General features: G+C 32.1%; 1 protein-coding gene across 2 annotated transcripts; it reads right to left on the reverse strand.

Annotated features, from left to right (window-relative positions):
- Nucleotides 1-174: 174 nt before the first annotated feature.
- Nucleotides 175-26,434, reverse strand: LOC128173494 (uncharacterized). Of its 2 annotated transcripts, none has more exons than XM_052839196.1 (10): nt 26,337-26,434; nt 16,174-16,434; nt 11,796-12,041; nt 9,870-9,944; nt 9,143-9,304; nt 6,941-7,126; nt 6,647-6,832; nt 6,314-6,499; nt 5,981-6,166; nt 175-1,041 (listed from the first exon to the last, which is right to left on the reverse strand). In XM_052839196.1, the coding sequence occupies exons 1-10, from the start codon at nt 26,392-26,394 to the stop codon at nt 755-757; spliced, it is 1,833 nt and encodes a 610-aa protein (XP_052695156.1). In that variant the 5' UTR covers nt 26,395-26,434; the 3' UTR covers nt 175-754. The 2 variants fall into 2 exon arrangements, with proteins under 2 accessions (XP_052695156.1, XP_052695163.1); XM_052839203.1 differs by lacking the exon at nt 26,337-26,434 and adding an exon at nt 17,504-17,543.
- Nucleotides 26,435-27,105: the final 671 nt, after the last annotated feature.

The following is a 27,105-nucleotide window of genomic DNA, read 5'->3' on the forward strand; positions in this document are numbered from 1 at the left end:
TATATCACTTGTACCAGATAGTAGTTGGAACTTTACCTGTAAATGAGATACATAATTTCTGAATTATTTAAACCCTCTTTTTCAGATTAAAGTCGGCCAAGAAAATGAGAGAGCTTAATCAAAGATGGCGAAATCTAGAAAGTCGAAGATTAGAGAGGTGTAGAACAGATCTCGAACGGTTATCATCGACTCTTTCCTCTACACGACCGTCTAATGACGTCACATCAGCAGACGATGACGTGTAGAGTGCTTTAGCCGGATGCGATATTATTTTGTTCCATTTGTGATACATCGAGGTTATCTATGAGATTTAACTTTAGCAGTGGCTTAGCCAGAGTTCTTATGTTTATTTTTAATGTGTGTGCTTCCAAAAGAAATTTTAGAGAGAGGTCGAAGAAGTTTTAAGAATTTGTGCTTCCTAATCCCATTGTATAAAATATTTGCAATAAAAACGCTCAAATCAAAAATAAATATGAATAGCTGTGTTTATGACTGCTCAAATATTCTGTTATGTTATTTTTATCAATGACGAAATGTAATTCATGTAGCTGAAAATATCGTACCAGAGATATACTCGTATATCATACATGTTTTAAAATGTAAAAGATCAATTAAACAATAATCTAACCAAAGAAAGATTATTTCACGTAATCAACAATACATATTTTGATATAGAAAAAAAATTAAAAAAAACTTTGAAAAAATAAGCTTCAGTGCCTGTTCCACTTCGTAAGGTGTTCCACGGTACGCAAAGTCACGCTTTACGGGGCGCTCTTCTTCCTCTTCTTGCCCGGCACGTGAGAAGATCACTACATACAATGGCGCCAATAACAAAAGTTATCACCCCTACCCCCAGAGCCATCCCTATTCCTGTAGAGGAGGCACGTCCGTCATAGCTTGATATCTTCTTCCTCTTAAAGGCAGACAACTCCGATCTATTCACCGCCAGGAATTTTTTGATTTTCTCAATTCTCTGTTGGAGGACAATTGGATCTTTGATGAAATTCTGTGACGCTAATCTTTTACAAGAGCATTTGCACCCTAAAATAAATGTATTAAATATTACATATATCATATCTGACCCATGAAAATGTCAAGATCAATTTTTAGTAAGTTGTTATCTTTTAGAATGGAAGTGTGTAGCTAATAAGACTATTTCTTGAATGGTTCATACGGATACGAAGCGAGTATTGCAGAAACAAAAGGCCCATGGAGCCACATCGCTCACCTGGGCAACAATGACTTTATATGGGCGTTCAAAGGATATTGTACCATATGGCCCCTCGGTAGAATAACAAGAAATGAATATTGTAAAGTATTCGAATTTTAAACATATTTTTGCATACACTTAATATTTTACCTTTATGAAATACCATTTTTACCAAAAATAAGAAAATCCTATCCAAGACATAAAACTAAACTTTTAATAGGGGTACACTGTTAACTTCAAATTCCTTATATTTTCGTTCACTTCTATTTATTATAATATTTATTGTTTGATATTATACCAGTTAGTGGAATGAACTATATGGGAAAAAGATTTATACAATCAATTCCTCAAATTTAAAAAATTAATTGGTCTTCCCCATTATGAACGACTGTTGTTTACCTGGCGTAAACTCCCGTGACTTTTTAACCTTACTCGATTGCATGATGAATACACTCGAATGAAAAATATCCCGTGACATGCAAAAGAGTTATTATAGTTAATGTATTGTAAGCATTTCACTATTTTACTACGACCCACCCATTATTTTCATTTTTATTAAAAAACAACAAATGGCTACAAACCAGGATGATTTTACGCTGTAATATTTTCTTAGGAATAGCTATAATGCCTTTATCCCCGTAACAAAATGTGTCAGAACTATGGAAACTGTTTTAACGGTGTCGGTTTTATTTAATCGTGTCTGAAAAACTATCAAAATTAATGTGGAATTCATAAAATTCACCGTATAAAGAGGGGGCCCCAGAAAGTAACAGTATATCATCTTTTAAATTTTTTGTACAAGTATTTAAATTTTAGTGAGACATTTCTAATGATCAACCAAAATTTCAGCGTCAGTCGTAAAATTGTAAGCAAGATTCAGAGCTCACAATTTTGCTAGATTTTTCACTTGGTATTTCCTATTCAACATTAAAATGTAAACAAAAAATGGCTTCATATCTTTGTACACAGCTCTGTATCTTGCTTATAATTTGAAGCCTAACACTCAAATATGGTTTGTAAAAAGAAATTGTATACGATTAAACAGAAGAGACATGCACTTAAACAAAGAACACAATTTATTTTTCAAAAAGAATCATATATATATATATATATATATATATATATATATATATATATATATATATATATATATATATATATATATATATATATATATATCAGCGATATTAAACTCTGTTTAAACTGAATAAACTCGAGAAAATGCTGAGCATCTCAACAAATTAAAACCTATTGCATTAATCCATTACGCAAAAGGGCATACGTACGAATTACCAAGTGAATGAATTGTATTTTAGTACTTTGTTAATACACCAGATTTTGCTTACAGACCCTGAAACGTACTACTACACCAAAAAAGCGTGCGACTTTCGTGCGAGAAACGTTTCGTGTAAACCGTTTAGCGTTTCGTGTAAACCGTTTAGCGTTTCGTGTGAATCGTGAAGCGTTTCGTGTAAACCGTTTAGCGTTTCGGGCAAAGCGTGCAGCGTTTCGGGCAAAGCGTGTAAATCGTTTCGGGCAAAGCGTGCGAGAACCGTGTGAAACGTTCATCAGATTTCATTCGGAACTCTCTGAAAATTTAATTGTTTTAAAATAGCGCTCGTGTTAAACATTACTTTAAACTGATTGGCAAAACTCCTTTGAGATATTCTCGTGAAAAAAATCTATAAGAAATGATATACTTATCTTTTTACAAAATTGAAATAATTTTTAACAAACAAAAGAAAAGTACGCGTATTGAAAGAAGACTAGTCACTGAGACTATTCGGCTGTGTACAACCAGTACACATAACCTCGGACATCGGGTAAGACCTGCACCTGGCTGAACCTGTCAATCAAACTCTGTGTATTCGTTTTCATTGGATGGTCACGCGTCTCTTTTTTTTGTCAATAGCCAATAGAAATTTAATGACTTCAAGGTAGTCGGAATCAGTATTTGTTGATGCACACAATGTCAATGATCGATTATTTACATGTAACATTAATTTGAACAAAATTAAATGTAAACATAGAAAGAAAATATACCGTTCATTTCTATGAAATGCGGGAAGTAAATTCTTTTGAATCCCGATTAAAAATATTTCTACAAGTTATTATTTTAATTATTTAAACACTGATAACGGAAAACAACAAGTAATTAACACACTGAAATTTTCCTAAAATGTACACATGCAATTAATTATTATGGGAATCTATATGCATGGTACTAAATTCAAATAGATTATGATAGATATATTCTACGCCGTTATGCGGGGTGCCGGTTATGTATACGAATATTAAGACAAAAATCTAAATCATTTTTTATTTTTTGTTCTTTTCGAAATCCGAAATAGAAATGACAACTTTCTTTAGTGTTTAATCTATTGCTTTTTCTCTGTGATATTATTTACGGAACATTTATTTACGCGAATGATTCGACATAAAAAAAAATTAGTCGGTTGTTTTATAGCATTTTTCTAACTTATGTGACAAATTAGATTTTACACAACTTTCAAAATTATCAATGTAAATAATTACAGGTTTATTTACAGTAAGTATTTTTACATCGTATTCTCTGAAACCAATAAAAATATTAATGTGAGAAGAAAAAACAAATCCCGCCGAATACTGGAAAACCAAATTATCAATGTAAATAATCACAGGTTTATTTACAGTTAGTATTTTTACATTGTATTCTCTGAAACCAATAAAAATATTAATGCGAGAAGAAAAAACAAGTCCCGTTGAATACTGAAAAAACCGATATCAGTTTGTAATCATACAGATTTTATTTTTGGTATTGAATATTGTGTTACGGTAACGTTTTTCTCTGAAATATTTATTATTTACGGTACTAACAAGAATCATCGATATTTCTTTTGAGCAATAAATATATTTATAGAAGTAATAATTTTGGCTAATTCTGTGAATAAATAATTTTTTGCTTTAAATATAAGTACCAAATTAATTAAATCAATCAATTCAATACTTATGTACATATATGTTTCTAATATCAGTATTTCTATTATTTCGTGTTTTCTTAAAATTAATTCTTACTAACAGAGTCAGGGTAAAAATCCGAGAGGACCCGAATCGATCAGGATAAAAGCGTGTCCAAAGCGTGTGAAAAGCGAGCAAATCGTTTCGTGCGAGAATCGTTTCGTGTAAACCGTTCAGCGTTTCGTGTAAATCGTTTAGCGTTTCGGGCAAAGCGTGCAGCGTTTCGTGTAAACCGTTCAGCGTTTCGTGTGAACCGTTTAGCGAGCGTGTAGCGAGCGTGCAGCGAGCGTGTGGTGTAGTAGTACGTTTCAGGGTCTGTAATTTGCACAGTCAACTGTCTGATTTACCGAAGTTAATGTTTGAATTGATACGTAAAAATTATAAAATACAGGCGATAGTTTCCTAGGTAACAAAGCATAAATAATATAAAATGAACGAAACCGTCAAATGTGAAAACTGTCAACGTATTGAAATATTCAACCTCAATTTACTTCACAAAATCGGCACCAATGTATCTTGCATGTTTCAAAAATTTCCTTTGCACGCGAACTGTTGGACAACATTTGTGAGATCGACCCGTTGATTCAACATGGCTGCTTAAACAAAGAACCTACTTTTACACCGTCCCGTTTTCGAGGTATGGAATATCGAACCCGAAGTTATAATCTGATCGAAACTCGCATTTCCTTTATTATTATATTCGTAATAACTCAAATTTGAGTAAAAATTATCTCATGATTTTTCCTTTCCATAGGGATCATTTATGCTAAATTACGTTTAAAATGATTCCGCAGTTCTTGAGAAGAAGATTTTAAAAATGCATCCCCCTTTTTCTACATTTTCGAAGACTTTCTCCGCTTTGAATAAAGATTGGTCTTTCATTTCTGCAATTTATATCTACCTTTCTATAAGAAAGATTTGTGCCAAATTTAGTTGAAATTGTCCAGGCCGTTTAAGAGAAGAAGTTCAAAATGTAAAAAGTTTACAGACGGACACAGGATGAGCCGCTGTCATTCAGTCAACTAAAATGTGACTGAAATGAAACTGAAAGGCGACTTAATGGCCTTTCAGTCAACATTCAGTTAACTGAATGGTAGAGGTTCATCCTGTGGGACGGACAGACGGACGACGGACGACGGACAAAATGTGATCAGAATAACTCACTTGAGCTTTCAGCTCAGGTGAGCTAAAATATGACCCTCTCGTTTGTTTTTAATCTTTAATCTTTAATTATGCACAAATGCATATTCGTATTGCAAAAATGCTCTTGATAATGCACTTTATCTCAATCATTAGAACTGAGATAGGTATTCGTTTTATATTTTTTTTAGTATTTTTTGTCCTTTCCGCTGCTTACATATAATTAGGTTTATCAAATATGGATAAACCCTATTATTTCATGCAGTTAAGCATATTGTTTGGGGCAAGAACTATAACTCTAGTAATGTTAATTCAAGGGCAATAACTCCACACTTCCTGGTCTTGGAGCTTGCGTGTTAAGCTCTTCCTTTTATATTCAACTGTTCCCTGAGTCGGTCACAAAAAATCTGTATATACATCAGGGTAAATATCTGAATCATAATTGTCTGTTGTTTTGATATTGGTATTAGCTAGAAACATGAAAAGCATATTTATTTGGGCAAAGGTCATGAAATAACTCTGTGAGCATGATGACAAGTATTAATTTAAACTGGCAGTTCAATAATTAGTATGTTTCTATTTTCTAACTTTAGCATCACTTAAAAACTATCTAAAACAATATTAAATGATTACTTTTGCAATACGGTTCTTCTCCCGTCCATGAACCGTTTTCCTGGCAAATTCTGGTGAGATTTCCAGCAGCAAGTCTATGTCCTCTTTTACACGTGTATGTGACATTATCACCGACGTTCAATGTGTCGTTTGGTTGAAAATACTCTGCGTCTGTAGTGCTAGCATTGAATGTGGCCACCGTACAAGCTTAAAAAAAACCAAATTGACATAATAAATAATTTGATGGTCAATACTTCATTAGTAAAAGTACACAGTTTTCTTTCTTTTTCCAGAAATAAGAGCATCTTAAAAAGATGCTTTATTTTTATATTTGCAAATAGCAATAAGTATTACGTTTACAAATCGGTTCTTCACCACTCCATGAACCGTTTTCCTGGCAAATTCTGGTAAGATTTCCAGCGGCAAGTCTATGGCCTCTTTTACACGTGTATGTGACATTATCACCAACGTCCAATGTACCGTTTGGTTGAAAATACTGTGCATCTGTAGTTCTAGCATTAAACGTGGCCACTGTACAAGCTTAAAAATAACCAAATTGACATAATAAATAATTTGATGGTCAATACTTCATTAATAAAAGTACACAGTTTTCTTTCTTTTTCCAGAAATAAGAGCATCATAAAAAGATGCTTTATTTTTATATTTGCAAATAGTAATAAGTATTACGTTTACAAATCGGTTCTTCACCACTCCATGAACCGTTTTCCTGGCAAATTCTGGTGAGATTTCCAGCGGCAAGTCTATGTCCTCTTTTACACGTGTATGTGACATTATCACCAACGTCCAATGTACCGTTTGGTTGAAAATACTGTGCATCTGTAGTGCTAGCATTAAACGTGGCCACCGTACAAGCTTCAAAATTTGCATATTGTGTTCAAAATTGATGTTTAATTCTTTTTCCACAAAATTAGAGCATTGTAAAAGATTTTTTTTATATTTGCAAATAATAAAAATAATTACGTTTACAAATCGGTTCTACTCCACTCCATGAACCGTTTTCCTGACAAATTCTGGTAAGATTTCCCGCTACAAGTCTATGGCCTTTTTTACAGACGTAGGTAACATTATCACCAACACTCAGTGTATATATTGGTCGGGGTTGTTGCAGTTCAGTAGTTGTTGTATTGTGGATGGGCTCAGTGCAGTCTTTCAAAGAATTCTTAGTACATATACTAAACGTGTGACATAAATATTACTGTGGTTTCATCAATATTCGTTGAATACCAATTTTCGTGGAATTCGTTGTTAAGTTGATCCACGAAATTAAATGTTCATTGAAACGCAATTTCTATGAACATTTTGTATTGAAAGGGTCATTGGCCACGAATTTACGTATCCTTGAAATTGTGATTTTCACTTTATCCACGAAAATTGATACCCTTGAATATTAATGAAACCACAGTACCTTATTTTATACTGATATAGAATATCTTTTAGTTATAAATGCAAGCATAAAAAAATCCTAACGAATGATTTCACACGCAAACATATTCTCACGAATAATGATGCTTTAATATATTCAAATATATCTACAAGCTTTACAAAGCTTTATTCTTTAAAAAAGAGAAACAAGTACCATACTGAGTACATGTTTCTGTTAGAATGAATCCTTTGTATAAATCTACTTTTGTTATATTCCACAATACATAGGGAAGTATCGTGCATCTTTTATATTTCAAGATTGTCCTGTTAAAAAACAAGACGGTAGAATTTAGTATTTTTTTCATGTATGTGTAAGGTAGAATATGATACAACACATTACATATCAATATTCAAGAATATTACTATTTTAGCATTTTAATTATCTGCTTCAAAGTGAAGTTCGAAATTTGTTGCCGATTTTTTGTGTATTTCTCTAGTAAATGTATCTGCATATTCAGACGTCCCATGTGTAACATACACATGATTTAAAAAACCCAGTTTTTATAAATATGAATTTTAATATTTTATTAAAATTGTGTAAAATGCATCTACTCAAGATCTTGTGGACCTGCTAAGTTTCATGCAAGAAAAACCAAGTCAGCCTTCGAAAGTCAAAACGGAAAAAAAAATTCCTCGAAGAAGAAAAATAAGAGTAATACGAAAGTGTCATTCTTTAGGCTTGCTGAAACTCAATATATATAAACTGATATTCAATACATTTCTGTATACAAGAGGCCAATGAATCACATCGCTCACCTGAACAACAGTTCCTTGTATCATTCAATGTCGTATTTTTTTAAAATATGAAACTCTTTAAAATAATTGTAATATACATGTGATTACATTATAAAATTTGACGACAGATTAAGGGGACAAGGTCATGATTTTGGTAAATCCCCCCACCCCTTTTTTTACTTCTATGTTTAGCCTTAAACCAATCTTGGGCCCAAGTATTGGTTGGTTTGGGGGGGGGGTCACAGTTTTAACAATTAAAAATATACACTATCTTACAATTCTTGCATAGTAATCTCGCACATAATATTGTAACATTGTAGTTTAAAAAAAAAATCCTACACATGAATATTTGAATTTTGATTTTGAACCCCTCCAGGAGCACCAGAAAAGTCCGGGGGTCACGGTTTTGATTGTATAGAATCTTCAATATCTTAGAGTGGTTGCATAGTAATCTTACAAATTGTAGCATTTTATTTATTGAGAAGATTTTTATGCTAAACTTTGAATACCTTCTTGAGCCGAAGTTATGGTTTAACAAATTCGAATCTACACATCTTAGGATGCTTGGATATTAATTTTACAAATTGTAGCATTGTAATTCTTGAAAAAAAATATTTTAAAAACATTTTTCCTATATATTTCTTTACTTAACTTTAAAAAAAAGTTTACGCAATTTTGAATTCCATTCCCACAAGAATGCTTTGAACCAATTTTGATTAAATTTGGCCGAGAGGTTCTAGAGAAGAAGACAAAAATGTGAAAAATTACGGACGGACAGACGGACGGACGACGAACAACAGGTGATAAGAAAAGCTCACTTGAACCTTCGGTTCAGGTGTGCAAAAAGTAGGGACTTTTATTCATAACATTGAGATTGTCAGAGGCACAGGCAATAGGAAATGCATGTCTTTTAACAAACGAATTGTATCCGTATAAGTGCATGCTTGAAAAGTAAGTCACCTAATTAATGTATGGATATCTTAATGCATTGTTTTATTAACTTACTTGAGCAGAAAAACAGAACAGATTTGTTTGTGTATCTCAAAACACACTTTGGTTTAAAATCACATTGATGTTTAGACTGTTGCAAAATAACACTGCCTTGATCACACTTTAAAGTCAATGGATTATTGATGGATGTCCATGCAACGACAGATGTTAATGTTTCTGAAAAAGGAAAATAACCGTTAGTTTTTAAGTTAACAAGAAACACAAGTCATCTAAACACGAACAAAAACACAACAATTATTAATGTCTAGTATAATAATGTTTCGAAAAGTTGCAACAACAGTTTTAGCCTAGTATACAGAAAATAAACTTTCATTTGTGCTTTATTTCTTGATGTACAAATTAATTACTTACCTAAGTAATCTAGATATAGACTATGTAAACAACACCTATATTACACTGCAAAAAACTAGTTCAAGTGACTATAAAGACACATAACATACTGCTGAAAACTAACATGACCACGTGACAATCAAGACAACATTTGCTACGATATTGGACCTAATTGCCTAGCTACTGACTTTTCCGTTTTTTTTCCAATTACAACAAAGAGCACACAGCGGGTGTGACCGGTCAGTAGAGGATGCCCACTCCTCCTAGGCACCTGTTCCTACCTCTATCTATTTGGAGGTCCGCATTGCTCTGCTTTGAATTTGTATTTCGTTTTATCTATTTTTGAGATGGTTCGCCGTTTGTTATTGTCATTTTTTTCATTTTCACCCACCTTGCGGGAGGACGGTAAAATTTTCATTTTGAGAACATGAACAATTCATCTCATTACCATTTTGGTCCAAGCAACCTTCAAGAAAAAAAAACTACTTATTAAGAATTAGTTATCATATCATTTAGGTATGAACCAGGGAAACAATTTCTCGCCGTTTTAATTGTATTTTGTTATATGCGATATGTCTACGATACATTTTATCACTTGATAGAATCTATAATAAAAGTGATTAGCACATAAGCACTTGAAAAGGAATCACATAGTGTCAATCAGATGCATAAGTCATTGTTTGTTCAGGGCACGTTGACATATACAACAAGCATTCTGAGAGTATTGCATAAGCAATACACGTCCCCTACCGGTTTGTGGAAATTGTGAAAACAATGCACTGATATGCAGAATAGCGAACCCGAACATTAAAAAATTGGAATATAACAAATTAATTTTCTCAAGAATATGTCAACCAGACGCTACAAAAGTGAAGACTTGATCTGTAGTTTGACATTTTGAAGCTGTTCAGCAAATTTCATATTATTCCTCAAACGCATAAAGAAAAAAATTGTGGAAAAATGAAGTGGGACAGACAGACTGGCGGACAGACAGAAAGACAGACGGACAGACAGACAGGCGGACGGACGGACGGACGGACAGACGGACGGACGGAAGGACGGACGGACGGACGGACGGATAGACAAACGGACAGACTGACGGACGCAGAGGAAAGCTATAGTCACCTCCGGTGAAAACCGGTAGGGGACTAATAATTGAACTTTAAACTAATATTTGTTAACAGGACTTTGTTAGTCAACAGTTTTATTCAAAAATCGGTGCAGTAAAAGTTTGTGTTTTAAAACTAGAAAATTAACGTCCTTTTTAGCAAGTATATTTCAAAAATTAGGAACTGTTCTGGAAGAAAATGACGAAACTTTCATCCCTTGCGCATTTTAGGGCTATAGTTTATAGTTTAACAATATTTATAAAGAACTATATATGATATGAGCTGAAATTGGCCCCCATAATTTGCCATTTTTTAAAGTGTTTCTGGAACAAGAAAATGTTATGTTATTTTTTATAAGAGTTGATAAAAAATATACTTTTCACCTATTTATTTAATTTATTTGCACTCACTTACAGTATATGACGTCAGAAGTGACGCTATTTTTATATTTCAATCAAAATCAGTCAAAGATTGACATTTTTCTTATCTTTAAACGAATGGGAAAAATAGAGCGCATGCTTGAACAGGACAATTTTTTTGTCAGTTATTAGTCTTCGCAAGTTACATCTCTGATTAAAATATTTTGTTTGCTTAAGCATGCGCTTTATGTTTTCTGAGAGAAAAACTGCTTGAAAACAAGCTGTTTTATGCTAAAAATGCAAAAATGGCGGGAAAAGGTTGTCTTTATTATATCATATTTCTAAATAGTGGGCACTTGAATAAAAATGAACATAATGTAAAAACATTACATATATATCTGTACAAAGAAAACAAAGAATTACAATAAAATGATGATGTTCATTTTAGGGGGCTATTTTAGGCCCATATCATATAAAGTCCTTTTCATATATCATAATATTTCAAAGACAATCTCTCATTAATATTTCAAAGACAATCTCTCAAAGCTTAAAAAAAATGCCCGAGAAAAATCATTCAGGTTATGAATTTTGAAGTAAGTCTGTTAATTGTAAGTTGTTGATGTCACAATGACCTTCTAAATAAAAAAAAAAGATATCACATACAGGACAAGAAAAAGAATTTCAAAATTTGTGTTTCTAAGGAAAAATGGCTTGAACGATTCTAATATTTTAAAGATCAACTTGGTTTAAATAAATTAGCAATAAGAATTTGGGATATAAGTCTATAGTCATAGCGGTTGGCTTTAACATTTAAAAAAATCGAGAGTAGTTAATTAGAAATCAAAATACCCCATATTTCCACTTCACAGATATCTAACACGTTGTTTTTCAGATCGTGTATATCATTTATGGGGTTGGATTTGTTCTGATAGATGTACATTTGTTTCCCTTGGATACCACCAGGAAACATGATGATGTTCTGGACACCCGGATGCTCTTCATTCTCCTCATGGTACACGGGAGTCAGGGAGGTCAGACCTTCAATGTCAATCTCTTGGTTGTTGATGAAGACGTAGTAACCGTAATGGCGGGTAGCTTAAAAAAGTTCATAATATTGAAAAGTCAATTGACCGCTCAGAGACAAGAAAAAAAATATTCGATCAGCGGATAACTTTTATATTGGTTGGATCAGCTAATAAAGGGTGGTTTATGTTCTAAGTAAAGTATATATTTTTTCTTCGCTTCCACTGGCCTACTTAGTCGCTAGAATTTTTATCTTAAATTAATGATTTAGATAAATTCAAATTGCAAAAATATTTTAAACCAAAATGACATATCTAACGATTGCTATATTTTAAATCTTAAGATTGTATTAAATAATATGATTGAGTCTGTAAGGAAAGGATGCGTATGACTAATTATGCATATTTTGAGATTTTATACAGAGGTGAATTAAACCCATCTCAAAGTTGTCAAATGTTATTTTTTTGGCTATAAACCAATTCTAGGTTTATTTTTTCTCTATGTTTAGTGAAGCATTTTAACAGGAAAAAATGTGACTTCGTGTTATGCACATGCAACGTCAAAACAATGATAATGTAAAAGTGAACGTGACTTTATGGTCACGATTTTGGTCAAATTCTATTTTCTGTTTTTATTATTTACAATGCTTTAGGGATACATATGTAATGATTACCCAGCATTTAGAGTCAGTCGTACAGTTATAAGCAAGATGCAGTACCAACAAGTCTTTGTCATGTAAACAAGGATCGTGCCCTTTTTTTGTTTACATTGGCTCAATATACCCCTAAAAATCCTTTTCATCCTGATATATCTACCTTTTCATTCATTTTAAGCATAAATAAACAGATACTAATGTTGAAACGTTGATTTTAGGTCTAAAACTGGAATACTCACTTCAACGTTAAAAATGTAAACAAAAGCTTTGTTTACATAGCAAAGAATTGTAAGCTCTGTAACGTGCTTATGACTCAACAAATGACAGTCAAATTTTAGTTCCTTATTAAGAATGCCTTACTGAAGCATTGTTAACAATAAAATCGGAAAAATAATTTTTGACCAAAATCGTGACCATGCCCCTTTAAACCGTGATTTTTTGAAGACAGAAAGTGATATAGATTGAGCTTGCGACGTCGATATCACCTTTCTGTGTCTTCGGCCGATATCCCTATGGGTACAAATTGTGCGCCATTGTTAGTAGACCTATTTTTGTATTCTTATGAAGCAGAATGTATTCAAAAACTTGTACGTGAAAATATAATTCACTCGCCGGGCTTTCAACTCAACATTCACGTTTATCGCCAAAGTATCATCAATTAACAATTGTTATTTCCGTACTTACGTCAACTCGATATACCCCAGTGAACTTGAACTAAAAGATACCATAGAGCCTGCGTCATCTGTTTCATATTTGGATAATTTACTGGAAATGGACATTGATGGAAACCTAACAGCAAAACTTTACAATATTCGTGATTACTTCAATAATTTCCTTACTTATATGTATTTATTAAAGGTTCGAAAATTCGTGTTCGTGTTTATTTACACCTGTAATATATTGGTTAGTTGTTGGTCACCTTGTCAGATGACATTTAAATATTCATTGCACGGGTTTTAACTGACCGATGTTAGCGCGGAAAGTTATATAGCCATTCGAAGGCTCTTTTCAGTGCAGATAACTTAATTCCCACCCTCCCGCCCTTGCTTTTGATGTTTATCGGAATATTATGTTAAAATATTGTTTTATTTTGTAGAAATGAAGATAAAGAAGAAAACAATGCATTTAGATTTGTGTATTTTCATGAATAAGTAAAATGCACTTCAGAGCGCTTCGCATCCTAACAAAGGTGCTTGTGTTATATTTTATAAATTATTTATGTTCGTTTGAGTGGAACGAATAAGAACATAAGTAGCAGTATACATTCATCACCAGTATTTAGCGTTTTTGTCTTTTAGTTAAATCGATACGCAAGGACATGCTCTTTTAACGAACAGTTTTTAAGGCGAGGCAAGCAACTGACAAACAAGTTGATTAGGACTACCATCAGTCTCGATTAAAGTAACCTTTTCATAAGTTCTGTGGTCGATAAAACGACCTAGTCAGCAAGTACAATCATCCACTGGGTCGCATGCTGACTGGCGTGTTTCATTGTAGTTGTTAAACCATAATTTTTCCCGATTACGACAAAGAGCACACGGCGGGTATGACCGGTCAGCAGAGGATGCTCACTCCTCTTAGGCACCTGGGGCTCCTAACATAAAAGGTACTTAAGTCTAAGACAGTGCTTAAGTAGGACATATGTACATTCTTAGACTTAAGTCCGTAACTAGAAGAGTGCTTAGCTAGGAAAATTTACCCAAAACTTAGGTGGCCGATAGACGTGGCTTAAGTTTATCTTAATTTTGTTTTACACAAATTTTAAAGTTTATTTGATAATTATTTCAATTCAGCATGTAAATACAGTGTTTTTATAACATAATTAAACAAACAATATTATGATATTCACCAATATGAATGTTTTGGTTTAATTGATATAAACATTTATTTAGCAATGGTCGTAATGAGCTGTAACATTTTCCATATAGTATGCAAATGGGCTGCTGAATAGGTTAGGTTGGAAACACGTAATGGTAAGTTTACAAGAAGTACTTGTGACTATATATGTAAACTAGCAAAACCTGAGAAATTATAAAAAGGGCGTTTGAAGACAACAACAACAACAAATACTTGAGTGGTTATAAAGACAACGATTGCCTTAATCCAATATATTGACTTAATAAAGAAATTATATTCAGAGAAGTGAATTGCCTTATTGGTGAGGGAAGATGTTCAACAAACGACACAAAGAAATCCACTATATTATTCTTTCAACTTCCAACAGCATCGCAAAATTACGCCACAGGCAGTCTTCGAGAACAACTAGTTAATATTCATCAAAACAAAGAACTAACAAAAATAGACTGAATGCATTGCCTGAGATCCATTGCCTCGAGCTTTTTAAAAATTTTAGGAACATATATTTACACTCATGCCACTTAAACTTTTGTGTCTGTACATTTACATCGATCCCCATCTTATCAAAGATGTCATGCACGTGTACACTGTATCTATAAATAAAAAATAAATTAACCTTAAACTGATTTTATTACCAGTACATTTAAATTCGTCAAAAGAAATGAATAATACGTTTTTAACTTTTAAGAAAAGTAAGACTTAGCTAAGACGTTGCTAAGTTTGCTTTATGTTACGGTATAAGACATACATATAAGTAGGACTTATGTAGGTCTTAAGATTGCGCCTAAGTCCTACTTATGACCCTTCTTAGGTCAAAATCTTAGCATGCTTTATGTTACGAGCCCCTGATCCTACCTCTATCTTTTAGAGATCCGTGTTGCTCTGCTTTGAATTTGTTTTTCGTTTGATGTATTTTTGAGATGGTTGAAAGTTTGATATTGTCATTTTTCATAAATTGAAATTGGAAAATAATGAAGATCAGATTCATTACACCAAAATAAGGGATTGTTGTACTTAACATCTATTGTTTTTCTATTTTTATTGTTTAATAATGTATTTCTAATGATCAAGTTAATTTGAGTGTCAGTTGTAGAGATATAAGCAAGACACAGAACTTATAATTCTTTGTTATATATTTCCATTTGCAAATATGTTTCATTATGTGAATCTATAGAATAGCAAAAACGTTCAGCCTGTGTGAACTTTTTCTGATGTTACAATGATCATAGCACGCGCTTATCCCTTGTCGGTTTCATCAAAATAGACTGAAGCGTTTTTTGAGAAAACGTTACCGAATTAAAAAAAAAATTATAGTAAGGAAAAGAAATTAAGCAAAAAGAAAAAGGAAGACCTTAACAAAATGATTTAAAGAGTTAACTCAAATTAACGTGTTAAATTAATAAAATATCAGGTAAAAAACCTATGAAAATAGCGTACATTATGCCTTCCAGTTTTCGGACGACGATATGAAGTAACGTCATATGTCCTTGACGTTATTTCTCCGTTTTGTCAAAATGCCATAAAATCCCTCTTCTCATTGTCGCAATCATATCTAAGATATCAATTGCAGAAGATAAAAAACCCTCCTTTATTTGTTTTCTTGTCAAATGTAAACACATTAACCTTTCCTTAAACGCATATAGTATTTGATTAATTTTAGAGATAAAATATACATGTAATAAATTAACTTACTTTTTTCTCTGAACATAAGATTGATTTTATAAATGTTAGCCAGATCCGGTAGGGTAATCTTCCACCATGCTTCATTATATGTTTCATCGACTCCTGTTCCTGCGCAATTTCTCCAATGATTCTGGAATTTTCCGTCTATCGCTTGTCTTGATGTAAACGTTTTATTGCGTATTAATAAAATGTAGGATGATGATTGACTTGTTATTACATTTTCGAGACGGCATAAATTACATAGACCCAAACAGGCAGAAATGGTTGTAACTGTGAACAAGAATGCAAAATGGAATGTTATGCACAGTAAATTGGAAGCAATCAAGTAAAACATTTACATACAAGTATTTTAAGAATGATGAGGTTAAAAATCAAAATTATAAGAAAAATATTAACGATATGATTAGCAATCGTGACACCTAAATCGCAAAAAAGTAGACATGCTTTTGCATATTCACAGATTCGATAGTTGCAGATCCGCTTTCTTACCAAACTTGTAGATCCACGGAATAAGAGAATAGTATTGACCGCAAAGAAATAAGATATACTTTCCACAAAATTACAAAAATAGAAAATTATACATAGAAGTTTTCGAGATAAAACAGTCTATTATTTATTGCAAAATTAGGTTAATTGTTAATGAACCAAAACAATCCTAGAACCTCTTTGAAAGAAATATTTTCTGCCAAATACGATTAAAATTACATTTTAAATGGCTTTAAAATAAAACGCCTCAGTAATGGAATACACACAATTTCTTTTTACATCCACTCGTTTAATTATTTCATGCGCATTTCCTTATTAGATGAATTTGAGGACAATTTAATGTAAAACACATACTTTGCTATTTGTTTTCATTTTTACGTTTAGATGAATCTACAAATTTTCGCAAAAAGCTTCACAAAGAAGTAAACAATACAAAGTGCTATAAAATTCATCAAATTGAGTTCAATATCAATGCATCAGTAGTATATATGTCTAGAATGGAAGGTAGTGTTTTATCCTTCTTTTATCTCTTGCAATTGATTTTGCATTAAAACTATTTTAGAATAATATAAACTCTTAAGGTTTTAGTGCCTTAAACAGCAAATTGATCAAATAGAATTCCTCTTACATTGTAAACCTTATAAGTTTGCTAATTTGTCGTCTTAAAAGTGGGTGCTTGAATCAAATAAACATTTTGAATCAAAGTACCATTGGCAATTATTATTTTGAGGCGTTCTCTTAAAAGTTTCTAAATATTGAAAATTAAATTTTAAACTTTAAAACATATTTGTTGAAATTTTTTTTCCAAAATTAAATAATCATTATTTGCAACTACATAAGTGAATAAACTTACAGTAAATTACTCCCAAGAGTGAAACCCAGTAAAACATCATTCAAACAATTATTGAAGTGACTATATGCATAAAACAAATGCATTCGAGAAATTATTGATGCGTTACCCTGCAATCGGAGAGAAAAAGACCATATGGATGGCATATACGTTTTAATTATTTATCATGTGTTACAATAATAAATAACATATCAATATATTTTGCTGGTAGAATTTTAGAAAAGAAGAAAACACTACTTTGTAAATTATTCATAGTAAATGACAATGTTACATATGAATATAAACAACATTGTTGCTTAAAAAACAATATCAGCAATTTCATTTCAATAGCAAAACACTGCTTATATATCGTTCAAAACTGAGTATTCAAAGTTTATACCTCTTAATTATTATTTTTAGTTTGTTCAACGTGTATGTCAGGTTTCACTTTATACAAGTCCTGTTAAACAGGATAATTAATCTCATTAATTTCCAAACAATCATCGTATCACTCAAATATAGAGTTAGAAAGAGAGAGAAATATAGAGAGAAAGCAGGGCCCGGACGAGGATTTAACATCATTGTCCGTTATGATCTCAACATTTGACCCAGCATCTTGGTGAAAGGTCACTGCTTACCTTTTAAGCTGAATATGACTCGTAAAAGACATTTTTTGCCATTATTCTCATATATTACCAATATTTCTACAACCAATATATAATCGTTGATGCATAGGCCTCATCTGTGTTGACGTATATGTAATACCGCTATTATGACTAAGTCGCTAGAAAATTATGAAATGAATGCACTTATTTCAAGCCAGGAGAAAAGTGACATCAAACACATTCTCCCTTACTACTTCTACTTTTACTGCGAATGTTTTAAAGTTTTTGTTTTTAATTGCATCCGTTATTTTTCATTCCAGGTTTCAAGGTTGCATTGTATTCTTTGCTATTAGCCTTGAGTGAATCTTTCGTACATGTATCGCCAAGTTTATATTCATTGTGAATTTTCTTTGCCAGTTGGAATTTTCTTCTTGCCGTTTTAAAGGATTTATTGAACCACGGTTTATCTTTTCTATAATTTCTTAGGTGTGTTAATTTTTCTAGTTCCGAAAAATTTGTTTGCGGCGGTATGAAAAACATCACATATCTTTTTCATAACAAAATCAATGTCCTCTTATTTAACCTCGTGTAGAGCCTGGTTTATTGTTTTTAGCAGTTCACATTGTTCCATGTTCTTTTAAAATTCGTTGGCTTTGTTAGCTGACCACAAATTTACATATGACTGAGTTTCACTGGGAACATAAATATATATAGTACAATAGTTAAAGGACTAACACATCCATAGTGGGTTATGCACATCTAATAATTCAAAGTCAAAATTAAATCTAAAATAATATAATGATGCACTTCATAAGAAAAAATTCATTTTTACTCGTTAAACGACCTTAAGTTTGTCTCTACCCATTCGTCAAGTCACAATAAAAATATAATTGTTGGTACAAAATCAATTAAACAATACCAAAATTCATCGGTCGCTGTATCTGTAACTAACCTAAAAAAAGAATTTATAAGCTCTTAAAGGTAGGAATATTTTCTTTATTTAAAGGGGCATGGTCACAATTTTGGTCAAATTCTATTTTTCTGTTTTTACTATTAATAATGCTTTAGGAATGCATATTTAATGATATCATGATATTTGACAGTCAGTCGTAGAGTTATAAGCAAGATACAGAGCTAACAATTCTTTGTCGTGTAAACAAGGCGCAAGTCCTGTTTTTGTTTACATAAGTTCAATATACCAATTAAAATCTTTTCCAAGCTAATTTGTCTATCTTCTTATTCATTTTAAGCGCAAAAAACAGATCCTTACGTTTAACTCATCCAATGTAGGTTTAAACTGGAATTTTCATTTCAATATTCAAATTGTAAATAAAGGCGTTGTTTACATTGCAAAGATTTGCAAGCTCAATAACTCGCTTTTAACTCAACGAATGTCAGTTTTGAATATTAGCAATAAAATCGCCAGGAGTTTCATAATCACTTAAATTAACAGTTTCTGCATATAGTTTCCCATAAAAGATGAATTTTACAAATGTTTCAAACAGTTAAAAGATCTTGTTCAGTTTCTGAGAAAACAATCTGGTAAGGAGTATTTGCTTTTTTATGAGGGTTATATAAACAATACCAAAAAGAACATCATCTACCTTCTCATCAGGTATAATTTTAATTGGAACCACAATACATATACAAATTTACAGCCAGTGTTGACAAATGTCAGGGGCGTATCTTTAACAAACACGGTTATGCCTCCTGAGCGCACTTTTGATCGTTCATAGTTTTAATGACTGTGAAACCAGGCAAAAGAATGAGTCTGTCTTGATTTAGGTATTATATGATGTCATTCTTCCTGATAAATTCGGTGAATTCCGGATAATGTACGCGATTGTTGATCCCGCACACATTTATGGAGAGGCTTTTATAAGATTGTCATTGGTCTGCTCTCCAGCGAATCCTTATGCTGTATGGACAGAAGTCGCACTAGAGCTGCGGCGGATCCGCTTAAGTGATTGTTGGACTTTCATTGATCTATTTCCCCAGGCGAATCTAGAATTTGCCTGAGTGGTTGGCCTGCTGCGTCTGTGGCGGATGGTCCTCTGGTACATGTTCATCGATCAATGCATAGGGAGTCATGTGCCAGTAAAACTCATTGCTGGTTGGCTCTAGTCTGCTTCAGAATTGCGTACATTTTTTTGTGTCACTCTTATACTTCAGTTTGGAAACTGATCATTTACTTATATGCAAGACCCTTTCAGTGTGCGTGGGCCCCTAAGTCTAATTTTCTTTTTAAAACCCCCCCAGAATTTCACTATAATTTTTCGGGGTTTTCGCTGTGCTTTCGATAATATCCTATTATGTGCATGTTTTCAAAAAAATTAAATGTGAAGTTTTCCTCTCAAGATATCTCGTTTCATCTCATCACAATCCTTATGACTTTCCCCTGGTATCCCAGTAAAAGTAAAATTTTCTCGCATAGATCTGCTTTAAAAATCTGATAAAGAGTTTTCATTTGCTTTTTTTCCCTTTAGGATGTCAATTAAACTTAACGTGAGTTTGTAATCGAGTTGTATATTTTTCTTTTTAACGTTTTGCAGGTCTTGTTATACACCTCATGTAACACTACTGAACATATAGCTCATTGCAGTAAAAAAAAGTTTCTACATATTTTACCCTTTTTTTGGCTTATCTGTATCAAATGTATTTACTTTTGTATCTAGTTTTCATGAATATACAGTACGGATCCGACCCAACCTAACACCAGAGTAAACCCCAACTAAACCCTGGGTGTACTTTTTGGGTTTACTTGGGGTTTACTGTGGGTTTACTTTTTGAAAATGTGGGTCCACTCGGGGTTTACTTTGGGTTTACTTTGGGTTTAGTTTGGGTTTACTTTTAAATTGCTTTTGAGGTCAACTGTATGCACTGAAGTGTGCAGCAGACTAGTATTTTATCTTTCCATCCTACTGCCTGTAATTCCTACCCTTTGTATATGTATACACAGTTAGCGTCTGCTTTCAGGGGCATACGTCTGACTGGGTTTACTTTCTGTGTCCACTCTGGGTTCACTTTGGGTTTACTCTGGGTCCACTCTAGTTAACCCAAAGTAAACCCAGAGTAAACTCAGAAAGTAAACCCAGGGTTTAGTTGGGGTTTACTTTCTGTAAGGTTGGGTCTGATCGGTACTGTAGTTCACTTATTACTGGCTAAGTATTAATATAGAAAAAACATACAAAAATCAATGGTTCCCCTTTTTTTAAATTTCTTTATTCTATCAAGAATGTTTTGGCGACAGTTTAAAACATTGAAAAGATTTGGAAATATGAACTAACAGATAACTAAGCATATGTTAGCGGGACCATAAAACTAGGACGAGCTCACTTTTTATCTCAATTTCACTTTTGCACTGTAAATTCCTTTTGTAGAATAAAAAATTGTCAATAACAAACTGTTAACCATCTCAAAAATCCATAAAACGAAATACAAATTCAAAGCAGGGCAACACGGACGTCCAAAAAGATAAAGGTAGGATCAGGTGCCCAGGAGGAGTGAGCATCTTCTGCTCACCGGTCACATCCACCGTGTGCTCTTTGTCGTAATCGGGAAAAAAACTGGAAAAGTCCGTATATAATTAGGTGATTAGTTATGGTCTAACAATTAGTATGAAAAACGCAAGTCAGCATGCGACCCAGTGGAAGATTGTATTTGCTGACAAGGTCGTTGTATCGACCATAGAACTTACGAAAAGATGACTTCAAACGAGACTGTTGATAGTCCTGTTTTATCAACTTGTTTCTGAATAGCTTGCCTTGCCTTAGAAACTGTTCACAAGAAGAGCATGCCCTTGCACATCGTATTAAATGAGAGACAAAAAAACACCATATGTAGGTAATTAAGGTATATTGCCACATAAGTAAGAAAAGTTGACTTTAGAAAAATTGAAGTCATCGCGTTTATCACAAATTTTTGTTTTTAGGTTACCATCAATGTCCACTTCAAGTAAAATATACAAATATGAAACAGATGACGCATGCTCTGTGGTATCTTTTATTCAAGTTCACTGGGATATATCAAGTCGACGTAAGAATGGAAAAAACAATTGTTACTAGTAATTGATATTAGATCGTCGATACACCTAAATGTTGAGTTAAAGACCGCAGTGAGTGATTTTTTTTTTCACGTACACGTTTTATTCAATAAATTCTGCTTCATGAGAAAGCAAAAAAAATTGGGGCACAATTGGTACCCATGGGTATTCAAACAGATTGTTCGAAGACTTGATTTGAGACTTAGATCAAAATTAAGCGCCTCTAAGTTTTACGGACCCGGGGCTGATCTATGGCTGGACATTTAAACAGATAACTAAGCCAATGTTAGCAGACCTGGTCTTGCACACGCCCGTCCATTTCCCCTGACGTTACAATTACCCTCAGAATGCTTGTTTATAATCATCATGGCGCAGATGCAACAAAAGAAAATGTTTTTATTCTTAAACTTTTTCCTGTCTTTTGTACAAGCGCCAAACACAAATTCAAATTAAATAGTGTAGATAAAGTAAAAAAAAAACTAAACTAAAATTTGAAAAGCAATTTAAGATAAATATTTTAACATATAAATATATGATTTGGTAATATATAAAACTCACAATAAAGAAATCCAAAGAGGGCCACATTGAAAAGGATCTCCTAAATATTTCTGAGAATGCTCAACATGAATCGTCCAACTGGTTGAGATATAATGGTCTAGTATCTGATCAATTTGATTAACCATATGGTTACCATCGTTTCAGCACTTATTAACTCTGAATTGTAATATCAGAATAATTACTTGTTACATTGTATTCAAATATATCACAAATTTAAATCTAATCAATAAATGGATTTACGGCCTTAATTTCAATTTTGAAATGTTTCAACGTTATCTAAAAACAACAATATAGTGTAAACATTATAAACATTATAAAAATTCGATTACATATAGTCTCATCCTGTAAAGCCCCCGTCTTAGAACAGAACTCTAATTTTGTCAAGGTTTCGTCTGCAAAGGTAATTTCATTTTAACAAACACCATAATGGCAAACGATACACAATACGTACTATCACGCTTACGTACATTTATATACCCGCTTACTTCAAACATTGGATTAACTTGAAATCAGAAAAAAAAAACAAAAATGAAAATTAGAAGAGGGTTTATTTCCTTTTGTCATAGTTCTTTTTTTTTATCTATGTTTAACAGCCATTTAAAAAAAAAACATTATTTATATAATTTAATTGTAATTGTAAAATATATAACTATTAAGGTAAAACTTATTTCCCAGTTGAAAACTGTCAATATTTTGCAAACAAAAAACATAGAGAAGATAAGCTTAAGTGCAACTATTAACCAATTTTCATTATAATTATCATGATTCAAATTTCAATTTTCCTTCATCAGTTGCTTTCTCAGCTAAAAGCAACTGTTAACACAATTTCGAAAGTTAACATACAATTGTAATCAGAAACTATCGCTGTATAGAAAATGACCAATATTTTATTATGGAATACTGTTTTGGTAATTTTGATTGTAACATGATTCAGAGGAAGATTAGAAATTTTTTTGGGTTTCTTTTTTATCTTATTACGTCAATTTTGCATTTTTTTTTTAACTTTTCACATTTTGGAACACACAAGAGTTAAATTCATAGTTGACATATTTACAAAACTGTATTTACTGAAACTATCCTTAAATCTTTGGATAGAATATACATGTTAATCACCTAATTGTCTACGGACTTTTCCGTTTTTTCCCCGATTATGACAAAGAGCACACAACGTCGGGTGTGACCGGTCAGAAGAGGATGCTCACTCCTCCTAGGCACCTGATAATACCTCCAATATAAAGTACGCCCGTGTTGGCTCAAGGTTTGTATTTTGACCATTACAAACATACCAAAACATTAACGTTTCGTTTTTCCCTATTACTACATTTTCCCGATTTTGACATTAACTTCGATTATGACATGCCAAATTGTGACAAGGAGCACATGGCGGGTGCGACCGGTCAGCAGAGGATGCTCACTCCTCCATGGCACATGACCCTACCTCTATATTTTTAGAGGTCCGTGTTGCTCTGCTTTGAATTTGTATTTCGTTTTATGGATTTTTGAAAGTTGGTTGACAGTTTGTTATTGTCATTTTTTCAAATAAGTGTTTTTGTGACATAGGAAAAATGAATGAAATGAAAATTGCAATTTTTCTGAGGCACATATTTTTCTATTAACAGTGTTGTGGTTATTGCTGTCATACTGACATTTGCATCAAAGTTTTGATATTTTAGTTTTAATTAGTAAGATACATTGTTTAGTAAATAAAAGGAGTAAATTCTATGGACTGTAGAAACACCAAAATTTTTACTTTCCGGAATGACTGTATATTTATGAAAGGTTTAACTGTAAATCAAAAAACCTCTTTCATCCAAATTTTTTTTTACCGAATAGCAGTCAGCAAAAATATGGTCCTTTATCCCAGGGGTATGGCAGACGTTATATGTTGAATAATCTTTCTTGTCAATATTATAATATTTGGTAATAAAACCACAGTATTTTAAAATCCTGTCCACATAAAAATAACAATAGGTCTCAATTGATACATGTCATTTGACTTTTAAGTTTTGGTCAAACAATCGAGATGCCCAAGTTAATCACATTTACATGCAACATCAAAAATGTTCAAAAATGAAATTTTAAAATTTGAGCTAAGATCGTGTAAAAGAACATTTGACACATTAATGAAAAATTTTCATTTAAAGTTCAAATGATAAATACGCTAAAAGGTATCTTACTTAGTATTTAATTGATTTTAATTTCATCTCTTATGAACAAATTGACACATTGACACAGGAGTCAAAACAAAGGCCTAAACTATTACTTTCTAGTAATAGAAGCATTTCTAAAATATTGGATTTAAAATAACTCTAGTTGTACATTGCTTTAAATGGAAGATATTCACATAGACATAAACAATGCAATGTTACTCAATATTCTAGAATAAGAATAGAATTTAGATAAGTTTATCTAAGACAAATATACCACAAATGCAATCGAAAACGATATTTAGACCATTTTCAACTTTTGCATATTTAAAGATATCAGACAAAAAAAAAAATTATCCGGGAGGCCTCCGAAAGGGATGACATCCGTCTTAAACATTTATTGTCTGATCACTTATGAAAACTCGGTTGTCTATATGTTCACTGTTTATTTCTTTACGATTGAATGAATGGTTATTGAAAATGTTCTTAGTAATATTCATTCTCTCATAAAAAAAAAATAAAATACATGTAATAATCATTGTTATTCAAACCCAAACATTTATTTTCACTTTTTGGTAAAAAAAAAAACCCAACTTTTCTTTATGCCTTTTCTGTTATGCTTTTTTTTCTTTGTTACTTTTCCTGCAAATATGCGCAGATATGCACAGACGTAAATCGTTTATAAATGTGCATTAAAACATTTTCTCCATATATAAAATACCCATTGTATTAGATGAATTTAAATAAATAACCAAGGCTTTTGTCACGATATTTTCTTTTTACATATCAATGTCTGGTTTCCTACATCGAATATATAGCTTTAGGCTTTTCCATTTGGATAATTCTCATGTTGACGAAATATGAGCGCAAAACATGCCACGGAGAATTGAAAGTTGCGAATCTCGCTTAACTCACATTCAAATTTTCGTTGACCATTTAAAGCTTTGTAAAACATAAAACACATCAAATTTTTTGAATTAGACAATGTCAAAGAAATATGGTTGAAACTATCTACGATTATGCAATTAGATATTGTGTGGAAACGCATATTTTTATATTTATATTATAAAAATAAATCTAAAAAATAATTAATTTTAAGTTGCTTATAGAATTTACAAATTTCATAATTAGATGGTGTGAAGATCTTAGAAGAAAATTAAAACCTATCATAGTCTGAGACTTTATGTAGAGAGATTTTTAAATAATAGATATCAATTATATTACAATGTTCCTAAAATCATCGAAATGTAAAACAAAACTTAGAAATTTAATAAATATATTGAGAAAACTGTCATATACTCTAAACATTCAAGGTCTGGTTATATGTATATATCGCTTAAGAAAGAGTTAACATTTTAAAACAAAAACCTTTTATATAATTATTTCCAAGCAATGCACACAAATAGAGAGTAAATAGTCTAAATAAAGTTAGAAAAAAAACAAACTTTGGAAGTACTTTATGAGAAATTTTTAAAGATAAAATTTAGTACATGAATAATACTCACAATAAAGAACTCCAAAGAAGGCCAAATTGGAAAACATCTCCTGAAAAATTCTTGGCATGATCACCAGTGAATCCTTAAACTGGTTAATATACTATTCGTTAGTATCTCATCAGATTGATTAAAAAACACATGGTTACATTCGTTTCTTTAATAATTAATTTTGAATTGTAATTACAGCATATATATCGTGTTGCACTGTATTCAAATGTATAACGAATTTGGGTCTAATCAGTGTATGGATTCACGTTATCGTACTTTTTTTTTTTTACTAATGATTCAACTTTATCAAGAAAACAACAATACCGTATAGATATTAAATATTTGAGCTTCAGAAATTGATTACATACACTATCATCCTGCAAAGTTCCCGTCCAAGAACAGAACTGTAATCGTTTAGAGTTTTATCTGCAAATTATTTTTTTAACAAGCACAATATTGGCAGAAAAGATAGTAATCTGTAAATTCACACTGACGTACATTATAATCATAAAATAAAGAAATGATAGAAGGTTTATATTTTCCATTTTCATCGATATGTTCTGGGTTTTTTTTATTTCTGTATCACAATCATTTAACAAATAATTGCTTGCTTTTTATGAATTAAATGTAAATGTGAAAATAAGATGACCTGTAAACGTGATTCTTATTCCTAGAGGGAAACTGACAATATTTTACAAAATAATAACATGAAGAAAAATGTTTAAGTGCTGCTTTAGATTCTTTAAGAAGTCATGTTTATAAATTCATGTCTTATTCGATTACTCGCCTT

Source organism: Crassostrea angulata, chromosome 1 (genome assembly GCF_025612915.1).
Source record: "Crassostrea angulata isolate pt1a10 chromosome 1, ASM2561291v2, whole genome shotgun sequence".
NCBI lineage: Eukaryota > Metazoa > Mollusca > Bivalvia > Ostreida > Ostreidae > Magallana > Magallana angulata.

Coding starts and splice junctions, on each gene's coding strand:
- LOC128173494 (XM_052839196.1), bottom strand. CDS start 26,394: ATGCCAAGAATTTTTCAGGAGATGTTTTCCAATTTGGCCTTCTTTGGA. Junction 12,042..16,173: donor TCTTATGTTCAGAGAAAAAA/GTAAGTTAATTT, acceptor AACTTTTTTAAG/CTACCCGCCATTACGGTTAC. Junction 1,042..5,980: donor AGAAGAACCGTATTGCAAAA/GTAATCATTTAA, acceptor CATTTATTTTAG/GGTGCAAATGCTCTTGTAAA.